Raw genomic sequence first — 23,772 nt, 5'->3', positions numbered from 1 at the left:
ATTCAGTGGGAAGAAACTCTGTTAGAGTAAGTTCAAAGACGCAAATTAAGTAATATAATTATGCATTTTATCAGGTTCACCTCCATTTCACCTTGGTGAAACTGACCACACAACGACTTGTTCTCAGTTGCAAAATCCAATTTAAAAGCTAACATTTCTGGTAAGGTTTTGTCAGTTTGATCAGGTAGTGTGTTTGTAATTAATTTACATTGCCCCAGTGATTTTTGATTGATGCATTATTGGATCATACACCATTTCATTGAACTAATGCACTAATCTTGGACTACCTAATGTTACCTTTGGTAAGGTTATGCAAGATTAGTGTTTCTGTATCCATCACTATAATACACTCAATGTTGGCACATGTAGTAATACTAAAAGAAATTAATACAATTCTATGACAAACATTTGAACTACACATCACCTCAGGAAGACACTTGTGAGACTCAGTGAAGCATATCTTTATTAAAAAGAGGTTGGGGGACAACTATCTATTCAGGGATAGCAAGATCTTCAGTAGGCAAGGGGGCCTTGTGGGGTAAAAGGGAAATAAGCGTCTCACTGCATTAATACATACTTGTTGGGTGGTCGTGTATATACTGTACAATGTGCTTTGATCCCACAGGACCAGTGCCAGAGTGAAGCCAGTTCTCCTTTTATTAGCATTCTTCATGCTTCTTCTTTTGTGCCACGTGCATCACTGGTTTCTGTTCAGCTGGAGAGCATGTGGTTGATAGCACTGACAGTTGTATTCAACGCATGTCTACGGTACTTGTGTTTCGAGAGTTGAGGTGCATTGGAAATCAATTGGTGATGAATGAGTAATGGTACTGTATTTTCCCAGAATGGTAAATCTGAGTATCAGCCTGCCTGTTGGTCATTCTACAGTATAGCTGTCCTCCTTTATCTTCCCTGTTATGTTAATACAGTCTACACTACTGAATGTCATTTAATATTTAAATACTATGCAAGGTATGTTGTAATTCCTGGTAATTTAAAAATAAATATTACATTTATCCCAACTGTACAATATGCAGTAAAATCTCTTTTGTTTTTATAACTTACTCATTGAAAAAGCCTTTCCTTTCTTGCTTTGTACAGTTTTCAAAGGATATACTTGTGAATATTTATTCAGCGTACATCGATAACTTCCTGAATGCCAAAGATGCTGTGAGGATAGCCAAGGAGGCCAAACCTGCGTTTCTGAAGTTTTTAGAGGTAAGCTTTGCTTTGACAAAACTGACAATATACAACACAACAAGATTTCGGTATGCATTCCTAGTTCTGTGAAACAGTGCCATCTGTTGGCCAACTCCGCAACAGCAGTTTGTGTCGTGGGACACGAAGGCCAACTGCAACTCCTTGAACCTGCTTCTACCTTTTAACCCTGGTTATTATGTGAGGCATCGATTTTAGAACAAGTACTGCGTGGATGGAGACTTCAGATGGGTCTCTTCTCCCATCAGGAGACAGGTTAGAGGCGAGTGGGTTTCACTTAGGCTTGTTTTTGGGAAGGAAGCCGATCTTGGCAGAATGCCCGAGTTAGCTCACTAGCTTTGTAACCAGAGCATGATTTGTAGTCAGGGAACACACAGCTCTTTTCAGAGCAAATGAAGACCTGTAGACTGGCACTGTTTCACTGTGTTGTCGTTGCATACACCAGTCACCGCCTTGGTATAAATACAAATAAGAAGCATACTTCAAAACCTCTCTGGAAGTACACCGCTATGGAGTAGCCCTCTACTTCCTGTTGGTCTGCAGGTAATGTACCTTAACCCCCAAATGATCTCTGTCAGAAAAGATTTAACTCCATGACTGTACGTACAAAGCTAGAGCTGATTCTGATCCGATGCTTTACAACTCGTAGTAAAGAATGTCGTAATTTAGTTTTATGACAACTGGATAAACGATTCTCTTTATAGCAGTAAAAATGTAAGAGTGAAATACATGCACGTAAAGGACAGGCATCAACTCATATTCCCAGATGTTGATCCTCCCAATAAGCTAATGAATGCCCTACTGAGCTTACTCACAGCTGGATAAGTGGTTCTCTATAGAAAACTATGTAAAGTATGACCAGCATACCGTGAAGACCGGTGATTCCCCTTCACCAAGGAAATGCATCTTCAGCTGGAGGTAACAAACAGTAGGAATGGGAGCTTAAAGATTTTCTGTAACAGTTTCTAAAACACCTAAAAGAAATGACCCTAGATCCTGCTTCTTTTCTGACAACACCTTCGTCTCACCATATTCAATTTGCAGCAATGCACAAGAGAGAACAAGGAGAAGCAAGCCCTCGCAGACTTAATGATCAAGCCAGTCCAGAGGATTCCTCGCTACGAGCTTCTCGTCAAGGTAGGAGGCTAGTTCTAATGTCATTGTGTTGATGAACGCAGCAGGCAGTGTGGTGTGGTGGTTACAAATGAGAGATAAGGAACCAAGACTCTTTGTGTGACCTTGGGGGCGAAAGCAGATCAAGAAAAACAAGTGCTTGTGGTAGGATACATGCATACTAGTTAATGGGTGATGAAATACACATTAAAAACAGATACCCACATGCGTTCCATTTATCCTAATAGGTTGTTAACACTGCATTGTATTACTGCAGCATTCTGGGCCATTTTAACACCTGCACCTGTTGTCGTGAATGTTGCAGCCTGAGCATTCTAGAAAAGCTTGCATGGATTAAGAGGGAGCAGTTCATCCCTTCACCCTTTTCAAACCAGAAATGTTTTTAAGATTTTTATAACTGAGTTATGTACTTCACCTTTACTGTGCAGTGCTTGTATTGTAGCAGGTTCTGTACGTGCTGTTAAAATAAGCACATGTGGAACTGGTCTACTGATCAGAGAAGCTGAAAGGCATGTCTTTTTATAGGTTTTAACAAGAAAGGATTGTGGGAAGCCACTTGTAATTGCAGATCATTTTTGGTTAAGAGTTTCCCCAGTTGAAGTGGAAACGTTTCATTGTCAGTCTGTTGTGACGCATGGCATTGATCAGCTCACATCTTTACACAGGCCTCCTTAGCCTCTGCTGGTTTAAATTGCCTGCAGATGACGCACACTTGTGTCTGACAAAAGATTACATTACTGATGGATCCTAATGTTTCACCAAACAGAATACCCTGGAAAACCAGCTCATTAGCTGTAAATCAATGTGTAACAAAGTAAATGCTCTAAAAAAAAGGGTACTATCATATGCTCAGTAAAAATGGAAAATCCTTTGCTTGTATTTTACTTTTCTGTCAACTGTTACAAGCATTTTTTACATACTACAAGAAAGTACAACAGTTAACTTCTCTTTGTGAACTCTCATCATGAGGACAAGGAGAAGTGCAGTAGGCCTTCTTGAATGCAGACTCTGCAGGACCTGGGTAGCCAGGAAATGTGCAAATACATCTGAATATTTTCGCTGAAATGACTTTGTTTTTTATCAGTCTTTACACCATGGGATCTTGGACCATCACTCCATACCACTTGGTAGTACCTCTACCTGCAGTGGTCCCGTGATCCCCCTAATCCCCACTGTTCAGTGATGTGTCTGCCTGTGTCAATGTCAGGACCTTTTGAAGCACACTCCTGAGGACCACCCAGACCATCCCTTCCTGTTGGACGCACAGAAGAATATCAAGCGACTGGCGGAGAGGATCAACAAGGGGAGAAAGAACGCAGAGGAAGTCGAGAGGGAGACTCGAGTGCTGCAGGAGATCGAGTCCCACGTTGAAGGGATAGAGAATGTATGTCTGTTTTCATTATTTTAATTTGACTGAAGGAGCACTTAGGAGGGAGAGTTCTGTGAAGCACGACTGAGCCCACACTCATGAATACCACTGCGTAACATAAAAGATATTTTGACAATATAATTGAGTCCCTTAATGGGCAATATCTGGCCTGCTGTTGCTAAAGAAACCCTTTTTTTTCAGTTGTTCAGTGTGAAAATATGGTTATGACAGGCCAAAAATCCTGGTCCCTAAAGTAATGATGTTGTGTATATTCCGTAGTTCACTAAAAGTGGTTTGTGCTGGAAACCCCAGGCAGGATTACTGTTTACCACCAGATCATTTGATTTATTACCCTGATGTTGAACTGGGTTGGAAACCACCACATTAAGGCATTCTACACTCAACGTATAATTCTACACCCTTTCCACTCTGTAATATAGACAGCTGTGTTTCTGATCACGATCAGTCAGAAAAAGCTGTTCTCTCTGGTTTTTATTGGAAAGGGATTTGCAGCACTCACCCTTAGTTCACACACAGTAGTACAGTGTGGGTCCTTCATGCTCTGTATCACCCAAGGTAGGTATGTTTTATCAATAACCAAAGATGTGGTAGAGATACAAAGCTGTTCAGTTTCAATACCATGGGTGTGAATTATGTATAGGATCTATAGGATGTAATGTACTGCAGATACAAATACAAAAGCATCCCTGGGTGTGTGTGTGTGTTTATTTATTTATTTATTTATTTATTTTGACATGTATCGGTGAGTTAATATTCATGGAATCCAGAATACTACATTGATTTCAAATCTTTTTTTTTTTTTTTTTTCCCCCCCCACAGCTTTTGAATCCTCAAAGGAAGTTTCTAAGACAGGAGATGGTTGTGGAAGTGGTAAGTTTTTTTTTGTTTGTTTTTTTGGTGTCTTGAAGGTTAGTCCTTTTGCTGACCAGTTGTTTCTGGTTTCACTCGACTAGACATACAGGCAGTTTAGAAAATACCAGAAGTTACCGCAGATGGTTATAGGGGGCACTTTCAATCCATCCTAATTGAAGCCAGTAATGGTCAAGTGATGCATTGGTATCCCACACACCCCTACCCTGTGCTGATCACCACCTTGAATACTTTTGATTCTCTGGATTTTCTTGAACCCGATATACTGAAACTGCTGTCCTTCTGACTCTTCAAACTAACCTTCGTATTGCAGAAGGCTGTAGGCGGTAAAAAGGACCGGTCGCTATTCCTCTTCACTGACTTGCTGATTTGTACAACGCTGAAGCGAAAGTCAGGATCTCTTCGCCGCAGCTCTGTGAGCCTGTAAGTACACAGCATAGAAATGTGAATGGACTAAAGATCTGCATGTGGGACAGACTTGGCTAGTCATCTGTGAAGCAGCATAACATCGATGTCTGAGCGCTGTCTCTTAGTCATGTTCTATATTAAATGTCATCTGTCTTCCAGTTGCTCCCATCTCAATGCTGCTCGAATCCTTGCTGCTTGTATAAGGAAATGCAGGCCTTGGTAGGGCTGCAGGCCACCTGCATTATCATACTGCAGTTCAGTGCAACAGGGTTCCACCTAGTGGTCACACTGCAAAATGAAAATCTTCTGACTTCTTTTCATAGCTATAATGCTGCAAATGTTATAGACACATCGAGCAAATACAAGTCTCTCTGGAAACTGCCTTTAGAAGACGTGGAAATAGTAAAAGGTATGCATTGTTTTTTATTTTATTTTTAATATCCATTTTTCCATAAGTGTTTTAAGACGTCTGGAACAACTGTCTAGCCCGACATATAGAAAACACAATAACCAATAATTTGCATTCTCATTTCTGCACTGCGTCCTTTAAACAGCTTTAAAAAAAAAAAGACAATCGTCAGTTTACAGCCCATGGATGCAGACTTTTTGAAACATTCGGTACTTCTGATGATAGTGTTGCAGAATACCTTTAATGAATACCTGCAGTTTCCTTGGCAAAAAAAAAAAAAGTAACCCCCTCTCTTTCACAGGCACTTCCCAGGCGACGAACCGGGAGAACATTCAGAAGACTATAGGACGTCTAGATGAGGATCTCAGCACATTGGGGCAGATCAGCAAGCTGTCTGAGACACTCAGCTTCCCCCATCAGGTGAGCGGCAGATCCAGGAAGTACCTGCCCAAGCAAACTAGCTGCAGATTAACCCATTAGTGCCGTTGGAGCATTTTTTAACTGTCATCTACCTGTTTGTTAAAATGTTCTCTTGAACTATATTGTTATGATAACTTCCTCTAATTTTATTAACAGCAAAAGTTAAGTCTAAATGAAGACTTAAGTCGAAGCATTTATTTGGTACTTAATGGGTTAATAAAATTGTATATTTCAATCAGTCTACTATCATGGGGTCTTTGTGAGCTGATTGCGATTGTCAAGCATCTGGCACTGGTGGGTCTCTCTCCGTCTCGCTCTCTCTCTCTCACACACCATAGGACACACATTTCCAGGTATTTTCTATGACTATTTTGTCAACTTTAGGTATGGCTGCACCATGCATTTATCAGTTTTTAATGTTCAATGTAAATTATTTAGACGCATGTTATTCAGTTGATGAAAAAGCTTACATTAAAAGGTGAACCACTGTCTTCGGCTACACATTGGCTACAGTCTTCTATCCATTAGACTGTATGATTTTAATATGTACTGTAGAAGGGGTTTAGTTTTTCCCAGGAAGGATTTACTCTGGATAGTAAATGGGGGACTCTGGGGCTGGCTGCTTCCATGTCTGGGTGTTTAGTCTCATGGTTAGGCAAAGGATTAAGGGCAAGGGGTATCTTGGGTTCAAATATCAGGTCAGCCACTAACTCGCTATCAGAAAGTTCAAGGACTGCATTACTTAATAACATGCACCCACTGTGAAAAAATGCAGTGGAACTGGGACATGGCTGAAAATGAGACGAATGTTTTAGAGACGGTTGTGATCCACTCCCCGCACCTCCACATGTCTGTGTCACATTATCTCTTTCAACTGTGCCTACCTGTGTACATGTCAAGGAACTCCACTGAAACCTGCAGACTGCTATTGTAGTATATAACAGCAGACCAGAAAACGTATTGGCAACATCCAGTGAGTTTCTCACAGGATTGTGTAATAAGCTATTTAATTTAAAATGTAAAGGGAATAGTAATGAATATAAAAAAAAAAAATCACTCTGTGCCTCTCAGTGATTTTACTTAGTTATCAGTGTGACCATCTACAAATCATTTGAATACCACACTTGAATCGATTGCATATAAAGCAAACTACTCGGCTCTTGGTGTCTTGGTTCAGTGTCGCTTGTCTGTGTGTCTGTAGAGCCTGGATGATGTCATCAAGGACCTGATGGCCGCAGTGCATCGTGACCTGGCAGAGAAGCAGTCGCTCTCCTTCAGCATGACCTTCCCGCCCACCAAAGTGGAGCTGACAACCGCCTCGCTCGAGGGGAGCTTCGTATTTGAGTTCAGCGCACCGGACACGCGCAGCAACTTCGAGCAGGCCTTTGAGGATGCTAAGAAGAAACTGGGTACAGCACTGTCTGCGGCACCTTGTGATCCAACCACTGCAGCAAAAAGCATTACTTTATATAGGGAGTAACCATAGGGCCTTGCCATGTGTATGAGGCAAAAGTGTTTTTCCTGTCATTGACAGCAGCCTGGTATCTTGCTTTCACGAAGGTTTGGCACAAGACTGATGGGAATTTATACCCTGTGATTGCAGAATTCCCATCAGTCTGTTTTGCGTAGGTTTAGAAATAACTTGCGTACGACAATGATTTCTATTCAGGGACTTGAGAGGCTTAGTGAAAAGAGCTGTTCAAATAGAATTTTTATTTAATCATATCGCATATTGCTGAATGTATTTACACTTGTTTTCTCCTTTTTTAAGCAATGAACAAAGATCACTGGGACCCAGAGTTTCTGAAGGCTATTCCCATCATGAAAACAAGAAGCGGAATGCAGGTAGTTATCAAGGACTTCCCAAACACTGAGCCTTAATGCTGATCCTGTGCTGTTTTTAAATCACAAAAATCATACTGTTGTAATGGCTTGGCTTCCCATTGAACTGAATGAAGAGGCAAGGACTTGACCCGAACTGCTATCCTCACAGTTAATAAAATGAACATCTTGTCATTCAAGTGAAAAAGCCATCTCTTTAGAGAGTAAGTGCTGTACGTGTCTTCTGCTGATGTCAGTTTTCTGAACTCATCAGCCACTCGGAGGAGATGCATTACACTGTACCTGGGGTTTCAGATTTAAGGTCGTTTCTGGCTTGTGATCCTGTTCAGAGTCCTCTCTTCCACTGTCTCTTGTCTTTGCCCTAGTTCTCCTGCGCGTCCCCCAGTCACAGCTGCCCTGAGAACACCTACGAGGTGTGGGTGTGTAACAGTGACGGCTACGTGGGTCAGGTCTGCCTCCTGAACATCAAGAACGAGCCCACCGTGGAGGCCTGCATCGCTGTGTGTTCAGCCCGCATCATCTGCATTGCCGCCGTGCCGGGCCTCAAAGGCAGGTCTGTTTGCGGTGCTGACGCCAGCTTGGCACAATTTAAATCACTAGTAGTTCAGAGGTATTCGAATGCTACTGGACAGCCTGAAGCTAGTGCTTTCATCGGTGTAAACTAGCTGGAAAATCGGTGGGATGGAAGCTGTACAGTTCCTTAAATGAAGCTGTTTATATTTTAAAAGATTTTCCTGTTACTATAGGCGATAACCTTCATGAAGTGTGGTGTGTTCATAACCGAGAACTTCAGAAAAGAATAGCCAACAGAATACAGCAGGATTCTTGCTAATTTATTTGACTTTGCCCTTTTTGAATAAAGGATTAGATTAGAAGGCCGAGTCATGCGTTGGTGTCAGCTGTGGCTTAGAATATCAGTCCTGTTCTTAATGGATTTTTAATTCAGCACTTTCAAATTGCTTCTCAAAGCACAGTCCCTTGAATTAAAACAGACTCATCAGTGAAGCACATCACCTGTGTACAATGTGAATCTGTGTACAGTGTGAATCCGTGTACAGTGTGATTTGGATTGAAGTGGAATTGGAAGTGCATTGTGTTGTGTTTTGCAGGGAGCGCGGGGAATCCCTGCTGAGCCCCCCCTCCTCGGAGCCTAACCCCAACCCCCCCTCCTCGGAGCCACGGCTCCACATCTCGATCTCGGGGTCCTCCCTGGACCTGGCAGAGCCCCCCGACGGGGCGGGCCGGGAGCTGGTACCCTTCGATAGTGACGACACGGATGATGAGTCCTCGCCAAGCCCCTCCTCCACACTGCAGAGTCAGGCCAGCCGCTCCACCATCTCCTCCAGCTTTGGCAGTACGCACAAAGCATGAACAATGCTGTACCACCACCACCACCTTCTTCTTCTTCTTCTTCTTCTTCTTCTTCTTCTCCTTCTCCTTCTCCTTCTCCTTCTCCTTCTCCTTCTCCTTCTCCTTCTCCTTCTCCTTCTCCTTCTCCTTCTCCTTCTCCTTCTCCTTCTCCTTCTCCTTCTCCTTCTCCTTCTCCTTCTCCTTCTCCTTCTCCTTCTCCTTCTTCTTCTTCTTCTTCTTCACTGTATGTAACTAACCTGTCCTGACCCTACAGATGAGGAAACAGCCAGCTCCAAGGAAATTGCGGCAGAGACGACAAGCTCGGAGGAGGAGCAGGAGTTCCCGGCCATCCCCAGCTCGTACGGTCAATCGTGCCTTAACAACGAGAGCCCCATGGACGGACGGGCAATGAGACGGTCAAGCCGGGGATCCTTCACCCGAGGCAGCCTGGAGGACCTTTTGAGCATCGATCCTGAGGCCTACCAGAGCTCAGTGTGGCTGGGCACCGAGGACGGCTGGTATGGGGGTTATTTATTCATTTGATTATTTTAGCTTTTATCACCAGATGCACACGTTTGTGATTAGCATTGCTTAAATTGCTTGCTCGCTCTATGTTCACTATAGAAACAGTTTATAAATATACCTTATCTTTTGTGGCGGTGTTGGTATTAAAAGGAGGGGTAGTTGCTGTAGTCTTGATGAAAAAGGTTGTGCAGATTTGGTAATATGGTAATAAAAGCCATTTCAATTCTATTTAGAAGTAGGTTTAGTGTTAACTAAAACTTGTCACCTTAAAGTGATGTTAGCCACAATATTTAGTTGTAATTATTTATTTTTTTGCAGCATCCATGTGTATCAGTCATCTGACAACATACGAAACAGGAAGAACAGTATGAAGATGCAGCACTCCGCATCCGTGTTGTGTGTCTTGTAAGTTCTGCTGTGGGTTTCCCTGGTTTTGTAAACAGGCTGTGGTGCCAGATTACTTCCCAAGCACTGTGGATGAAAGGGTTTCACTTAATTACTGTCTCCATTTCTGTTTGCAGGTACCTTGACAACAAGGTGTTTGTATCTCTGGCAAACGGTGAAATGATTGTCTATCAAAGGGAAGCAGGTGAGGAAACCAGGAGTGACCAGAGTCTGACTGGAGGCTGTCCCCGGCCAGGTTACATTCGTTCTGAATTCATATTTCACAAGGCAGGACCCACAGCCACTACTGAGGCTTTTACAGAGGCAATTAAAAAATATCTCAGACTGAAAGACCCTTAAACTGATATATGCATTTAAAAAACTATGGCCTAAATATGTCCAATTTATATATTATAAAGAAAGGGATTACAAAAATATTATAAATATACTATGTATGTAAGATTTTCTTGGGTGATTTCATCTGGTCACAAAGGATTCCTTTCTGGTAAGGATGTTAGATTGGTGTAAAAGTGCTGCAGTCACTGATGTATTTCGGTATGTTCCTGCAGGAAGTTTCTGGGATCCCCAAAACTCCCAGACGCTGTGTCTGGGGACCCCTGGGAACCCAGTCACCAAGATGGTGCCAGTGGCAGGGAAGCTGTGGTGCGGCTGTCAAAACCGGGTCCTCATCATTAACACAGCCACACTCTCACAGGAGGTAATGATACCATGAGAGCCTCACACCTTCTAGGGATGTCTTTCATTGGGCATTGCTTAGATCAGGGGAAAGACAAAGTAATACTTCCACTGCAGCAGAACACAGTGTCATCATTCCTGGTGTTTGGCTTTTGGGCTCAAGGTTGAACACTGAACGTCTCTCTTTAAAAAATATTAGCAGTTCCAAATGTTTAGCCACCTAGTGGTGACAAGTGCAAAGTAAAAATGTTATCAGAACTACAATATAAACCCTTAATTGAGACCACTCGGTCCTTAGCTGGCAGTTTTGAACAGCCGTCCTCATCAGAACTGCTCATCCAAATTTGAAACTTGGTAGAAGAAGTCATTCCAGATAATTTGAATAGTTTCTCTTCTTTACAACGCTATCACAGTGTAGGAAGATGACAACTTTGAAGCATTGGCCTTGTTTATGAGATGCCGATCGACATGCTCTGGATATTTGTCAAATGGCTTTTTCATGATATCAACACAAGACTTCTTGAAATCCTTGGTGGGGGGTATACAGCATGTACGTCACTGACATGTCATGTTTGTTCCCCTCCAGCACATGTTCCAGATTGGGCAGGACAGTTCCCGTTGTGTGACGAGCATGGTGAGCTATGGCCTGGGTGTGTGGATAGCCATCCAGGGTAGCGCCCAGGTGAGACTCTACCACGCTGCCACCTACGAGACCCTCACTGAGGTGGACGTGGCCCCCGCTGTGCACAAAATGCTGGCAGGTAAGCAGGTACAACTGAGAGACACAAGGAAGAGGGCTGAATTCTGGAGCCCATTTCTAAGGCCCTGGTACACATGTAGGAGCCAGTGTTGTATTGACCCTCATTGCAGTTCAAGCCATTTAAGGCATTACTATGAGTCTCTATGTGTAATATGTCTATATGTCTAGGTAAGCTCAGGTGTATCCAGTTTGAGATGACTAACCCTTGGTATGTAGTTGCATTGCATTCAGCTGTTTCATTAAATGCATTACTACATTTGAAACAGATTTTTGTATAGTGTGTTATGTTTTATGTTACATTTAACAATTATTTAATTAACACAAAAAAAGTTATGGATTTAAAGCTGTGATTAATCTTTAATCTTTGTGCTTTTATACATGTTTGCAAGCATACACAAGTTTGAATCGAGGTCTAAATATTCGTTTTACAATCTGCATTGCTTTCCAGTGCACATAAAGGCAGTGCTGACAGCCTCTGACAGTTTAATTGAGCTGCAGTGTTATGTTTTTGGTATCCACATTTAATCCGTTTAACAACTAATGATAAGTTACACTCATAAAAAGGTGAACCTGTATTTTCTTATCTCTAGAGTCACCATATAAACTGTTTTGGCATGGTGCAAGGAGAAAAAAAACCTTTCTCTTTTTATTCATTAGTCTTTTGGATTCATTAACGGCAGACCAACCAAAAAAGTCTGATCCTTAAACCGGTATTACAAGATTTGCTGCTTATAATATAATGTTTCTTTTTGTTCCCCTCCAGGTTCAGATGCCATAATCCGTCAGCACAAAGCCGCTTGCTTACGCATCACAGCACTCCTGGCCTGTAAAGACCTGCTGTGGATTGGGACAAGTGCTGGTGTGGTGTTAACACTGTCCATTCCACCCATGTCCACCAACACCAGCTCCCAGCGCACCCCTCTGGTACCTATGGGCTCCGCGCACGGACACACCGGCCACGTGCGCTTCCTCACCTCCATTGAGCTGCCTGAGGACTTCGATGAGGCCTTCCCACTGCCCAGAGAGCACGGTCAGTATTGTATGCAAATATTCAGCCAGAACTTCAAAAACACTTAGTCAGGGGTGGCCAAAGTGCCTGCCAGTCCTGGTCCTTGTTACTTTGGTTCAATTAAACAATTTTGAATGGGTTTTGGTAGAAATGTATGGAAGAAATATAGAGAGAAATGTGCCTTCATCACACAATGATTGCTGACTGGGAGAGTGTACCGTCACGTTTCTGAGGGTGGCACACAGACATGTACAGTAGTTTTTCAGGTGTTTGGTGCGAGTAATGTGATTCCAATGTGATGCAACAAGCCTTTCAACAACTCCCTGTGTTATTTACTGCAGTAGGAAAGCATCCGTTTTCAATTCAGGCAGGCTGCAGACTGACTGACTGGTCCTTATGGATGATGAACTCACAGAAACTGTTGTTGCAGGGGATAAGGTCAGGGCAGTGGATATCTGCCAGGCTCATCCAATGCCCTAAATGCCATCAATAGTCTATCCTTCTGTTAATGCTTCTGATTCTGGAGCTGCATTTAGTGAGATGGCACTGATGGGGTTAATGTCCTTTCTTCAGTTAATGAATAGGTTTTAACGTAGCACTGTATAAACACTTCTTAGGTACAAGTGATTTTCTGTGCTTCACTGTTGTTTTTGCACATCTCTGCAGTTGGGAATGACTGGTCTAGATGAAGGAGATGATTGGTTGACTTCCTGCCTGTCCTTTCCCCTGCAGGTAATTCCACCCTGGCTAGTGAGAGCCCTGCCGGGCTGCAGCAGCGAGACTCCACGAGGCGCAGGGCCTCCACCGTCATCCAGTCCAAATCCAACTTGCTGGTGATCAGCGGGGGTGATGGCTATGAAGACTTCCGGCTCACCAGCAGCAGTGAGACTGTGGGGCGCGACGACAGCACAAACCATCTCCTCCTGTGGAGGGTTTGATCCTCGCCACCGTCCTCTAATACTACTTGCTCACCAGCGACCCTGCGAAAAGTGCCAGTCGTTGTTACATGCACCGCTGCTGACCAACGGCTGATTGTCGTTGTCCCCCTGTGTGTGTGTGTCAGTTATTTTTTATTTTTTTGAGTTGTCGTTTACTCGGACGTCTTGTCTGTACATGCATGGGTGTTTTTGAACACTAAAAGGGTCGCTTCAAAGCGCTGTTTTAACGTTGTTTGGTGTAAGAATTAAACCTCGCACAGCTCGCGTTGTGTCCGGCTGTGTCTTCATGTTGCACCATTTGAGCTTCACAGGCAGGAGGAGGACACTGAAGACAGATGATGATTTATGATAAATAATTAAATGGAGTCTCTCCGCTTATTGTCTGAACTCTCCACTGGAATCGAGGAGAAAAGAAAAAGAAAGTCGTGCAATCGGTACATTAGTGACATTCACCAAACGTATTTGGTCAGCCTTACGGTACTAGAAATCACACAGCTACTGGGTGCATTCTGGCCTGTTTGTTTGGGTCACGTTATCACTACGTGGGTTTATAAGTGGAAAAAGCTCTTAGTTCTGTGCTATCTTAAAGTGTTGGTTCCAGGATTGTGGAAGCAGACTTGATGCACAAAGGAGATTTGGTTTCTAACCAGAGAGTGGATCGCAGGCTGTGAGAAGCACATGAGTGGCATGAAAGAAAGCATGAAAAGCTGCAATCACGCTTCGGATTATCATTATTATTATTTTTTTTTTTTTTTTTAACCTACACTCATTTTTCTAGGGCTGCATTGGCAATACACAATGAGCATTTTAATTTTGTGTTAACTACTGTTTCGTGCTTGGTTGTGTCAGATTGTGACTTTTATTTTCTCTTCGAAGGAAGACATTTCTTTTTTTTATTTGATTTTTTTTAAACTGAAGAGAGCGTGCAAAATTTAACAAATGTGCAATATGTGGCCACGGTACCTGAAAAGTAACTTGTTAACATGTTTATTATAATTATATTTTTTTTATTTTTTTTTTGCTACATAACTACATGCACTAAGATTAGCTTGTGCCTCTCTTCAAACTTCAGAACCACAATTTTCATACTGCCACATAATCACTTTATTTTATTGGTGTGTGTGTGTGTGTTTTTATTTGATGTTTTTGTTAAAGGCCGCAGTACTAGACAAAGCTTATCTTTCTGGTTTGTGGTGCTTTTATTGGTCCTCTATGTACAGTATTTATGTTTCATTTTATACTAGTTATCTTTTACAGCACTTAATTTATGCATTTATCTTTCCCTTAGCGCTAGACATTGGGACACAGATGAGGAAACAGGTGCCTGGTTAGATTTTTTTCAGAGCAGCTTGCAGCTGTAGTAACTGCCTGCACCACCACATGTAAAATCTCTTCAGTTCCATTGCGAACACTGTTCCATTACATACAAACGATGGAAATGAGGATATGTGAACCACGCAAAATCACAACTGTTGGTTAAATATACAGTCTAAACTCTATGATAGAGTTTATCTCGCAAAGGATACTTTAGCTATTTAGCAAAACAGTCTAAAATGAGTACAGGGTGGGTATAATGGTACTTGGCTGCTGCTAAAGAAAAACATTCCCAATTGAAGGATTCTATCGACAAGAGATTTTTTACCACAAAAGCTGTGGCCATGTGGCTTTATTATGTGTTTAATCAGTTCATTTCCCTGAAATTCAAATGACTGTCAAGGATCTTAAAGGGGGTGCTGACCGAGGTTTTAAAATCCATTTTATTAGCACAGGCAGTGTTATCACTAGCCCCCGTTTTGGTTGTTTGCATGTTTTGTATTCCACAATTAGGGAAATGCCGATATTTCAAAGACAAGGCTGCAGATAGAAAGTTCCTGCTGCTCACATAAACTCACTCCAGTGGTCTAGCTGCAGCCATGACCTACCGCCAAAGTACCAGGATACACTAGTTTATCTTTAGCATTGGATTTTCATATCCTGAAGTAACGTTAAAATAATAATAATAAAATAAAACAGAAAAAGTGAAGAACCGAAATATTCTCTGGACAATTAAAGGCGTGTGTAATAAAGTTAATGTAGCTAACAGGAAGTACAGATATGGATTTTAAACCATTGGTTAGCACTTCTTGAAAGGGAATATCAAATCTAGATTTTCTGCACATGTCTATGTGCTTTATCAACACAGCCTCTTAAAAAAGACTTGCAGGTGGTAAAAAGGGGGGAAACAATCTACTTCTGTTTGCAAAATATCTTCCCTATGGACATTTTCTTTTTTTTTTTTTTTTTAACTTAGCTGTATGGTCACTAGTAGTTTGTCTTCCACCCTCAAAGGGCTAGATGGCTGTTTTACTTTTCTGCTGCCCTTTGTCAAAAGACTAATGGATCTCAATTTTACAGTAGAAAGCTGCTTGGCAAATTGTCTTTAAGCGAGAAAACACAACAGGAAACCAGAAATTAAGGGAGTAATAGTTGTGGATCCACTGTGCATGGTATGTTACATGGTTATCTTATGTTAAAACAGCTTTAAAAAAACAGCATATTTTTCTGTGAAATACTTTACCCCATTTCAGAATTAAATCATTCTGAATCTTGTACAGATTTCAAATTAGAGATGTTTTCACATTGGTTTAAATTAAGAAATTGTTTTCCTGCCCTAATGCAATGAGTTCACTTCCTGTTTTACCTGTAATAGGACCTAACCTGCTGCCCATTAGAGGTCAGATGGGATTATATTTCCTGTAACACAGGAAGCAGATGTATAGCACTGTGGAAGATTAAACATGCCTCTTTGTATGCTGGTAGAAATTGGTGATTTTGAAGGACAGTAAAAATCACAGAGGAAGCGATGAGCAGAAAATGTGGCTTTGATTTGATTTTTCAGAGAAGCATTGTAATTAAGTAACAATAACAAGTGATTTAAGCCACAAGTACCCTTTTTTGCCCATCTACTGGTAAAACACTTACACGGTTAAAACAAAGAGCTCCACAATGATCAGGAGAGTAGTTAATTTGATAGCTGCCTGCCGGCTGACGCTCCTATGATAGCAGTAAGTAACAGTGCTTCTACAACCAAAATTACATGTGTGTGTGTGTTGTGGCGAATAATAAGAACAAATTAAGTGAGATAATGTGTTTCCAAAGTGCATGGAAACTATATATCTTCAGTTCACACTCCACACCCATTCTGCACTCGGTACTGTATGAGAGGTAATGTGCATTGCATTTTAAAGCAGCCTGGTGTTAAACATCTTGTGACTTCATTTTAAAGGGTTTTACATCATTGAAAAGAAGAGGACGGTGTTTGTAGGGTGACGAGGAAGAAGGGGGTTAATTTGGAGGGGGGGGGGGAGGAGAAATAAAAATGCAGTGCTAATTATTTACCACACGAAAAACAAACACAGCTCTTCAAATCTGAATATCATGCAGATGGTTAATTGTTAATGTTTGCAGAACGCGTGTAGCACTGTCTTTGTAAGTAGCCATTCCGCCTGTCTGTGTGTGAAAGAAGCCACCTTTGTGTATTGTAAATATTGGTATATATGACCTTTTCTGTACATACTGTTCCCAATCTTCAATTGTTGATATGAATCTAATGGCATATTTTTATATACTTGTTTAAGTTTTCTTAGGTACACCTATTGTGCCATTGCATTTAAATTATAACTACTACAGTATTTTAAAGAAGAAAAAAAAAACTTTTATGCTGAAATATTACAAGTCATATTACAAATTCATGGTTATCACGTATTCCTGTTATGTTTTTGTCACTGTGGGTTCTTTGTAATTAAAAAAAGTTCACTGGTGCCAGACTCCAGACATGTTAGCACTTTATTTCTGACTAACATGCAAGTGTGGGGCTGGGTGTGTTCATACATACTGTATCACACATATCACTGAAAGACCATTTAAAGAGCAAGTACTGTAGCTTCAATGAATTATTCAACTATGTGGGACAATAAACAATATCAGCCATGTGCAAAAATCTCAATCCATCACCAGCACCCCCCTGTGAATCGAAATCTTGGTGATTCACCAACAGCTACGCCAGTGTGATTAACCATCATCAAAAAATCACCATCCACCCCCGAAACACTAGCTCATACTTCTAAAAAGACACCTATGTTCCAGCTCCTGAATTCAAAACACCGTAGCACAGCATTAGAGTGCGTGCTGTAAGAACCAATCTGAATGAATGCAATCATCATAAAAAGGAAAAATGCAAAAATGAAACGTGAAGCGTCTTACTCTTCAACTAAATTGGTGCAGAATGCCATTATTATGTTACCATATCATGATGGTGAGACATATAGGGGCCGAGATAAATAAACAGTTCATGGAATAACAGTTATAGGTGTCAGCCAATGCACCCTCACTTTCTTATCACCCTGACCTGGACGGAAAAAAAAAATGGCATAACTATTACAGCATTATAGTATAGCTATAGCTGGGTAATTAAAGTTGGTTTACCTCCAAGATGCTGTACGCTATACAAGGGGATATTGACCACTGAAGAGAACCCCCTAAAGAAGTCTGAACAGGAATGTTAGTATTCTGCATCTGTGTGCTAGTGTGAGGGATTTGAAGGCCTAGCACTTACAGTACGAGTGCAAGAACACTGAATGATTCCTTTAAATGCCATACAAAGTGAGAAATGCCCAGTCTCCATTATAGTTAAGTTTTTCAGATAAAGTGCTTATTTAATAGCAGTTCAGCAGGCAGTGTATTAAGTGTTTGATAATGTTTTGGTTTGTTTGTTCATGATGTTTAGATCACAGCTGCAAATAAGAAGGAATCTTTATCAAAAAGAAATCAAAAGGGTTCTTACTGTCACTTGGCGAGACTAGCGTTTAGAAACTCGGAGAAGACTTTCGGAGGTTGTGTGAAGAAAAAAAACAATATTAGACATCCCTGAACGATTCCTTACCGAAAAACCTCCTCCCACGGAAAGCCAGACTTGCTACATTTTTTCAAACTTGAACATCACAAAAGTAAAATAGTCATATCCAAGTGTAATAGTAAGCCCTAGACCAGCCAGATGATTTGAATTAGATCAACTTTAACCCACTTTATCTGAACCCTGCGAGAGTGGGCGTCTTCAGAAGCCATGCTATTAAAGCAAAAACTGCCTTGGGCAGAGATGAGGTTTTGAGATGGGAGAAATAACTGTAAAGCAGAATGTAAATATGACAGATAGGGTGTTTGCCTGTTGCATATCACAGCAATGTGTGCATGCAAATGATTGTGCACAGGGATCTGTTAATAGGAAGCATTAACATATTTTGAAATCCATACAACAGATTGCAGAACTTAAGTGTTCATGGAAATAAACAAACATTCAAGCAAAGCGCAGATTCACTGGGTAAGTTTTAAAACAAGGGTCTTCAGCTCCAAAACAAGCAATCTGATAGCAGTTCAAACCGGTCATTATCCAAGATCCCATCCCATAATCTATGAACAAGAGAATCAAAGTAACTTGTTGCTGATGGCGATTCAGAAAGACATTGCAGTACACAATGTTTGGATTTTAGCCCACACAGAAGGATCGCATATACCTCAGTTTGAAATCAGGTGGGGGATCATCCAAACTTATCTTACGAGGTACAAGGCTCCAAGGAATTAGGCAACCTGCTACATCTCGTGGGAGCACCACCAGCGCACGGGTGTCCGATGAGATTTGATTTGACAAGTAGGGCCACCTCGTCATTCCCACTGAAAACAAGAAGGTGATGCGCGGGAGAAGGATGCACAAGTGTGGGTCGCACAGAGTGCAGCCAGTGCGCCGTTGGACTGTGCCTTGATTGCTTTGCTCCATTCCACATTCAGTAGAGAGCTATGCAAAATTATCAATTGTGATTACTTAAGAACTCTAAAGTAAAAATTTCAATTTTTTTCTAATTTGTTTAAATAAATATTTTTGATTGTTTCAAAGTACAACATAAAGAACATTACATTTATATATATATATATATATATATATATATATATATATATATATATATATATATATAATTGGGGTGTATTAGGTTTAACCTGAGAACCCAGCCCATCCCTATTTCCTGCTGTGAATGGTCTGACACATCTGGTCATATAGTAAGAGGCTTTCTCCATCCTGTATCTTAACACATGGATGTAGTCAGATATGTTGTGCCGCTCTCCCAGCTTCTTTAAAACAGCTTTATTTGACGTTAGTCGAAATCCTTGTTTGTCTTTGCTTTGCTACTACTTTCGTACTCAAGGCATAGAAGGCACTACAGTGTGTGAGCTTGCTTTGGATTGCCTCACAAGCTTAAAGGCTATTACCACGACCCCTCTGTCACCCCTCTGTCACTAGATGCTCCCACTCCAAGGTGCAGTCTGTGTCGAGGAATCTTTTCAAATCAGAATGACACAAAATCTGCTTCACAAAACTGCATTGTAAACAACCACCACCAGTGCTAAGAAATCAAAAACATTCCACGTCACTGGAAAACTGCAGAAATAACTCATATACCATGAAACCAACCAACACCCAGGTGCACAAAAACAAGTCGGTTTAGCTTAATTACAAACAAAGGAACCAGGGAACAGTAGAAGCAAAAACTCAAACAGTGAAAACAGACGCATCGCTTAGGTTTGGCACCCAACAGCAAACAGCAGTCACATGCTTCCCTACACTCTTGCAGTGTTGTGAACACTGTATCCAATGACTGATGCGGTCAGTGTGGCTTGTAAACTAAGGAAAGGATCAGGTACTGAGTGTCTACACAGCAGCTTTGTGTGCAGCTGGACTACAGAAGACCTTCCACTAAAATATGAACAGTCCTGTGTTGGGCCACCCCATGCCAGAGGAAATGTTCTTATAGAACGGGGGATGAAAAATAATTAGATAGAAAGTGTAACTGTGTCCTCCTGTGTCTTTACCTTTAAATGATGAAGTCAGAATTACAGCACATTCACGGCTATGTACATTCGATAGCATGTGTGGTCTGGTGGTTTATTTGTTTTGACAGTGTTTTGTAACCAACTTCCAGTAAAGTCTGTGTCTGGCTGCAGCGAGGTGAACGGTAGCATAAACATTTATTATATTGAATCTGTTTTAGACCTTCTGAATGATGTAGAAATTGTTGTTGTGTACAATATTGAAACAGGAAGTAGCAGTTTGAGCAGGATCCAGTGTAGTGTGAAAATGTAAAGTTGCTGTTGCTCTGTAGTTGTTGTTGGCTTGCACAAACCTTTTTAAAATTGCTAGATGAGAAATGCAATCGTCAAACCTAATGCAGTTCTATGTGTGTGTGTGTGTGTGTGTGTGTGTGTGTGTATATATATATATATATATACACACACACACACAAGTATCGAGACACAATGAAGACCAAGTTCCCCGCCCCCGCCTGTTCTGCATGTATTCATGAATTAGGTACTGTATATGACTGAGAGGCAACAGAGCGATTTGATTGGTTGTGAGGGTGTATAACTGGCAATAGTCTTCTGTGAAATCTCCTTTAGCTCCTTTAGCTCTGACATATCTCTATGAATTACACATCATCACAACAACACTAGTAGTAAATCCCTTAGTCCACAAAGGGGCTTTCTTTTTTGGATTGCTTTTATGTTGCTTTGTACTTCAAGTAGATTACAAAGTTGTGGGGGATGTCATTTTGCGAAACTGTGTGTGGACCGTTACATCCATGTGTGGGAGAGAGAAGTTTTAAATGGATTGGAACTCATGCCAATGAAGAGCACTACACCGGAGTAGAATTAACACACACAGTTTTATTGTGTACACATGTGGGAACAAGTTCATTCGTTGTGGTCCATATAATACGTTCTGGAAACATGAGGGGTGTGGAATGATCCCACTTATCAATCTGATTGGTAACCAAGGCAAAAAAAAAGGCAGCCAGGAAAACAGAATTCTAAGCAGCTCACAGATGGGTGGTTTAAACAGGGCTACTCATTCAATGCGTGCTGTGATCACAGGAGCAGGTTCTCTGTCAAGAATCATGCAGGGCTGCTATTTCAGTGCATGCTGTGATCACAGGAGCAGGTTGTCAAGAATCATCCACCTTACATCAAAGAAAAAACATGTTTCAAAGTTAATTATGCTATAATCAAATGTAATGTGTATTTAAAAAAAAGCAAATGGCTAGTAATGCAATTGTGTATTATGATATACAGTACTGGTATATGTATAATGTGATACTTTGCTGGATGCATTATGCAAATTAACAGGTTACAGGTTCAGACTTTCAATACAACATACAGTATAATACTGAGAGGTTTTGTAAGAAGTTGGTGTCACCTGACAATACAGCTTAGTTCACTGCGTCACTAAATGCTGTACAGCTGTTTGAGCAATTCAGGTTGCAACATACACTAAACTGGGGAAGTGTCCAGTATGGTTTTAAAAATAGTATTGAAACCATTCAGAAGGGTGTTACTTTAATAAGCCTGTGCTCAAAAAATAAAACAGCAGCTTTAGAGGCAATTCATCTAAAACAATATCTGTATTTCAAAACAATGATGACTGACCTAGTGATGACATTCATAGATTCAGAGTTTGGCTCTTGGGTAATCAAGGGTGGTTCTGGGGAGAGGGGCTTGTGTCCCTGCTTTTTAAACTTTCTTTGAAGAGACTAAAGTTGCGTGCTGCACTGATAATGCAACAGTTTACTAATGGACAATGGCAGCGGCGGCGGGTAGATTGGTATGGGCCATTGGTACAATGGTACAGTTTCAACATAACAGGGATGCAACAAGCATGTTGTTAAACAGTACAATCCCGCCATAGTTCGGAATTCAAAACTAGAGGTACCTGTATCGGTATGATAAAGCTGATGACCTTAACATATACAGTATGTACGGCATAGTTAACAATAAAAATGACCACGTTTCATGACAATTTTCTAAGTGATTATCCAGATACAAAAAAAGTGTGACACAGAGAAACCCCATCAATGTGATATTCTCATATTCCCAGATTATGAATACGTTGTGTGCAGAGGTGCACCAGGGCGTGGGTGCCTGGGGATGGAAATTTGGTTTAATTCAGTGATTGAGGTGTGATTGGGAGAAGTGTGGAATGTGGCCAGTTGGAAATGGAATGATTGGTTGCCAATTACCCCTGGCCACGCCCTACAAAAAAGGACAAAAGAATGAATGTGGGGGGGGGGGGGTTGTGTAGGAGAGTTAGAAGTGTGCTGTGAGTACAAAGTGAGTAAGTGAAGAACACGGGATAGCTGTGCTTGTGCTGTGTGTGTTTAGGAGTGTTTTTGTTCCTGTGTGTTTCGTTTGTTTTGTGTTTATTAGAAGTGCACAGAAAGCACTGAACTACAGTTTCTGTGTCTGTGTTGCTATTTCTGCTGCTGGCCAGCCTTGATCATCAGTCACGTTACCACAGTACGTACCTACGTACGACTGCCTCAACTATATCCCCTTTGCTTATGGTTTAGCTAGCCTCGTCAGCAATGTACAGACAGAATGGAATGGGGTTTGTTTTGTTTTTTTTTCTAAATATTTTTTTTATGATTATGGTACTCTGTGGGCACATACAGGTTAAATGCTGGTATGCAATAGCGGGCACTGTCCTTTCTTTAATGTCAAATGTAACACACTCTTCCAAGTTTACATAACAACCACAACCAACCACCGTAAACACATTCTTGGTTAAGACAGCGGTCTTCACCTGAGTAAACCGAATACGGTCAAGAAGGCTACCCATGTACAGATGCTTCATCTAAAGCTTTGGCTAGCAAGAGTACTGAATATGAATTAACATTCAATACCACCCACCAACCATCCCCTCATTCTAGACCATAATTAATGGCTGAGGTTTGGAGTTCAGTCAATTAGCATGTTGTGTAGGTGTTGAGGGTAGATTGAAGCTGCAGGAAAGTTTAATACAATCCCAACAGTATGAGGAGTAGACGGTGGAGCCATGAGGTATAATAAGGTTCATACTGTTTTCTATCAGCATTTAAATGACTTTTCTCAATATTCTTTAAAACCCATCTCCTATTTTCTAATAACTAAAAAAAAATAGCAAATATATTAAATGATTACTTTTCACAGGTTTTTACAAAGGAAGACATGGACAACATGCCCCACATGTCGACCTGTTCCTATCCAATTTTAAATAACTTCAGCATAACAGAGGCAGAAGTGTTAAAGGGACTAGGAGCTCTTAAAATAAACAAATCCCCTGGGCCGGATGAGATCCTCCCAATAGTACTCAAAGAAATGAAAGAAGTTATTTACAAACCGCTAACCAAGATCATGCAACAGTCTCTTGACACAGGGGTTGTACCGACAGGCTGGAAAATAGCAAACGTAATACCGATCCACAAAAAAGGGAGACAAAACCGAACCAGGTAACTACAGACCAATAAGCCTGACTTCTATTATATGTAAACTTATGGAAACTATAAAAGATCCAAAATGGAA

The 23,772-nt window shown here is 41.2% G+C and overlaps 1 protein-coding gene across 2 annotated transcripts in view; it reads left to right on the top strand.

Moving 5' to 3' along the window:
• The window catches only part of LOC117972754 (rho guanine nucleotide exchange factor 17-like), a 93,864-nt gene extending 76,705 nt beyond the window's left edge, over positions 1-17,159 (top strand). The window contains exons 4-21 of one of the 2 annotated variants that reach the window (XM_059028335.1): positions 1,102-1,218; positions 2,263-2,355; positions 3,560-3,736; positions 4,562-4,612; positions 4,926-5,035; positions 5,344-5,429; positions 5,731-5,849; positions 7,051-7,258; positions 7,621-7,694; positions 8,057-8,244; positions 8,801-9,045; positions 9,316-9,559; positions 9,885-9,971; positions 10,088-10,206; positions 10,520-10,668; positions 11,233-11,407; positions 12,170-12,436; positions 13,148-17,159. In XM_059028335.1, the coding sequence (XP_058884318.1) occupies positions 1,102-1,218; positions 2,263-2,355; positions 3,560-3,736; positions 4,562-4,612; positions 4,926-5,035; positions 5,344-5,429; positions 5,731-5,849; positions 7,051-7,258; positions 7,621-7,694; positions 8,057-8,244; positions 8,801-9,045; positions 9,316-9,559; positions 9,885-9,971; positions 10,088-10,206; positions 10,520-10,668; positions 11,233-11,407; positions 12,170-12,436; positions 13,148-13,353 (2,715 nt within the window). In that variant the 3' untranslated portion in view covers positions 13,354-17,159. The remainder of the gene's footprint in view (positions 1-1,101; positions 1,219-2,262; positions 2,356-3,559; positions 3,737-4,561; positions 4,613-4,925; positions 5,036-5,343; positions 5,430-5,730; positions 5,850-7,050; positions 7,259-7,620; positions 7,695-8,056; positions 8,245-8,800; positions 9,046-9,315; positions 9,560-9,884; positions 9,972-10,087; positions 10,207-10,519; positions 10,669-11,232; positions 11,408-12,169; positions 12,437-13,147) is intronic. The other variant, XM_034922806.2, reaches the window with a different exon arrangement.
• Positions 17,160-23,772: the final 6,613 nt, after the last annotated feature.

Source organism: Acipenser ruthenus, chromosome 8 (assembly GCF_902713425.1).
Source record: "Acipenser ruthenus chromosome 8, fAciRut3.2 maternal haplotype, whole genome shotgun sequence".
Classification (NCBI taxonomy): Eukaryota; Metazoa; Chordata; class Actinopteri; order Acipenseriformes; family Acipenseridae; genus Acipenser; species Acipenser ruthenus.
This window is presented reverse-complemented; position numbering and strand designations above follow the sequence as displayed.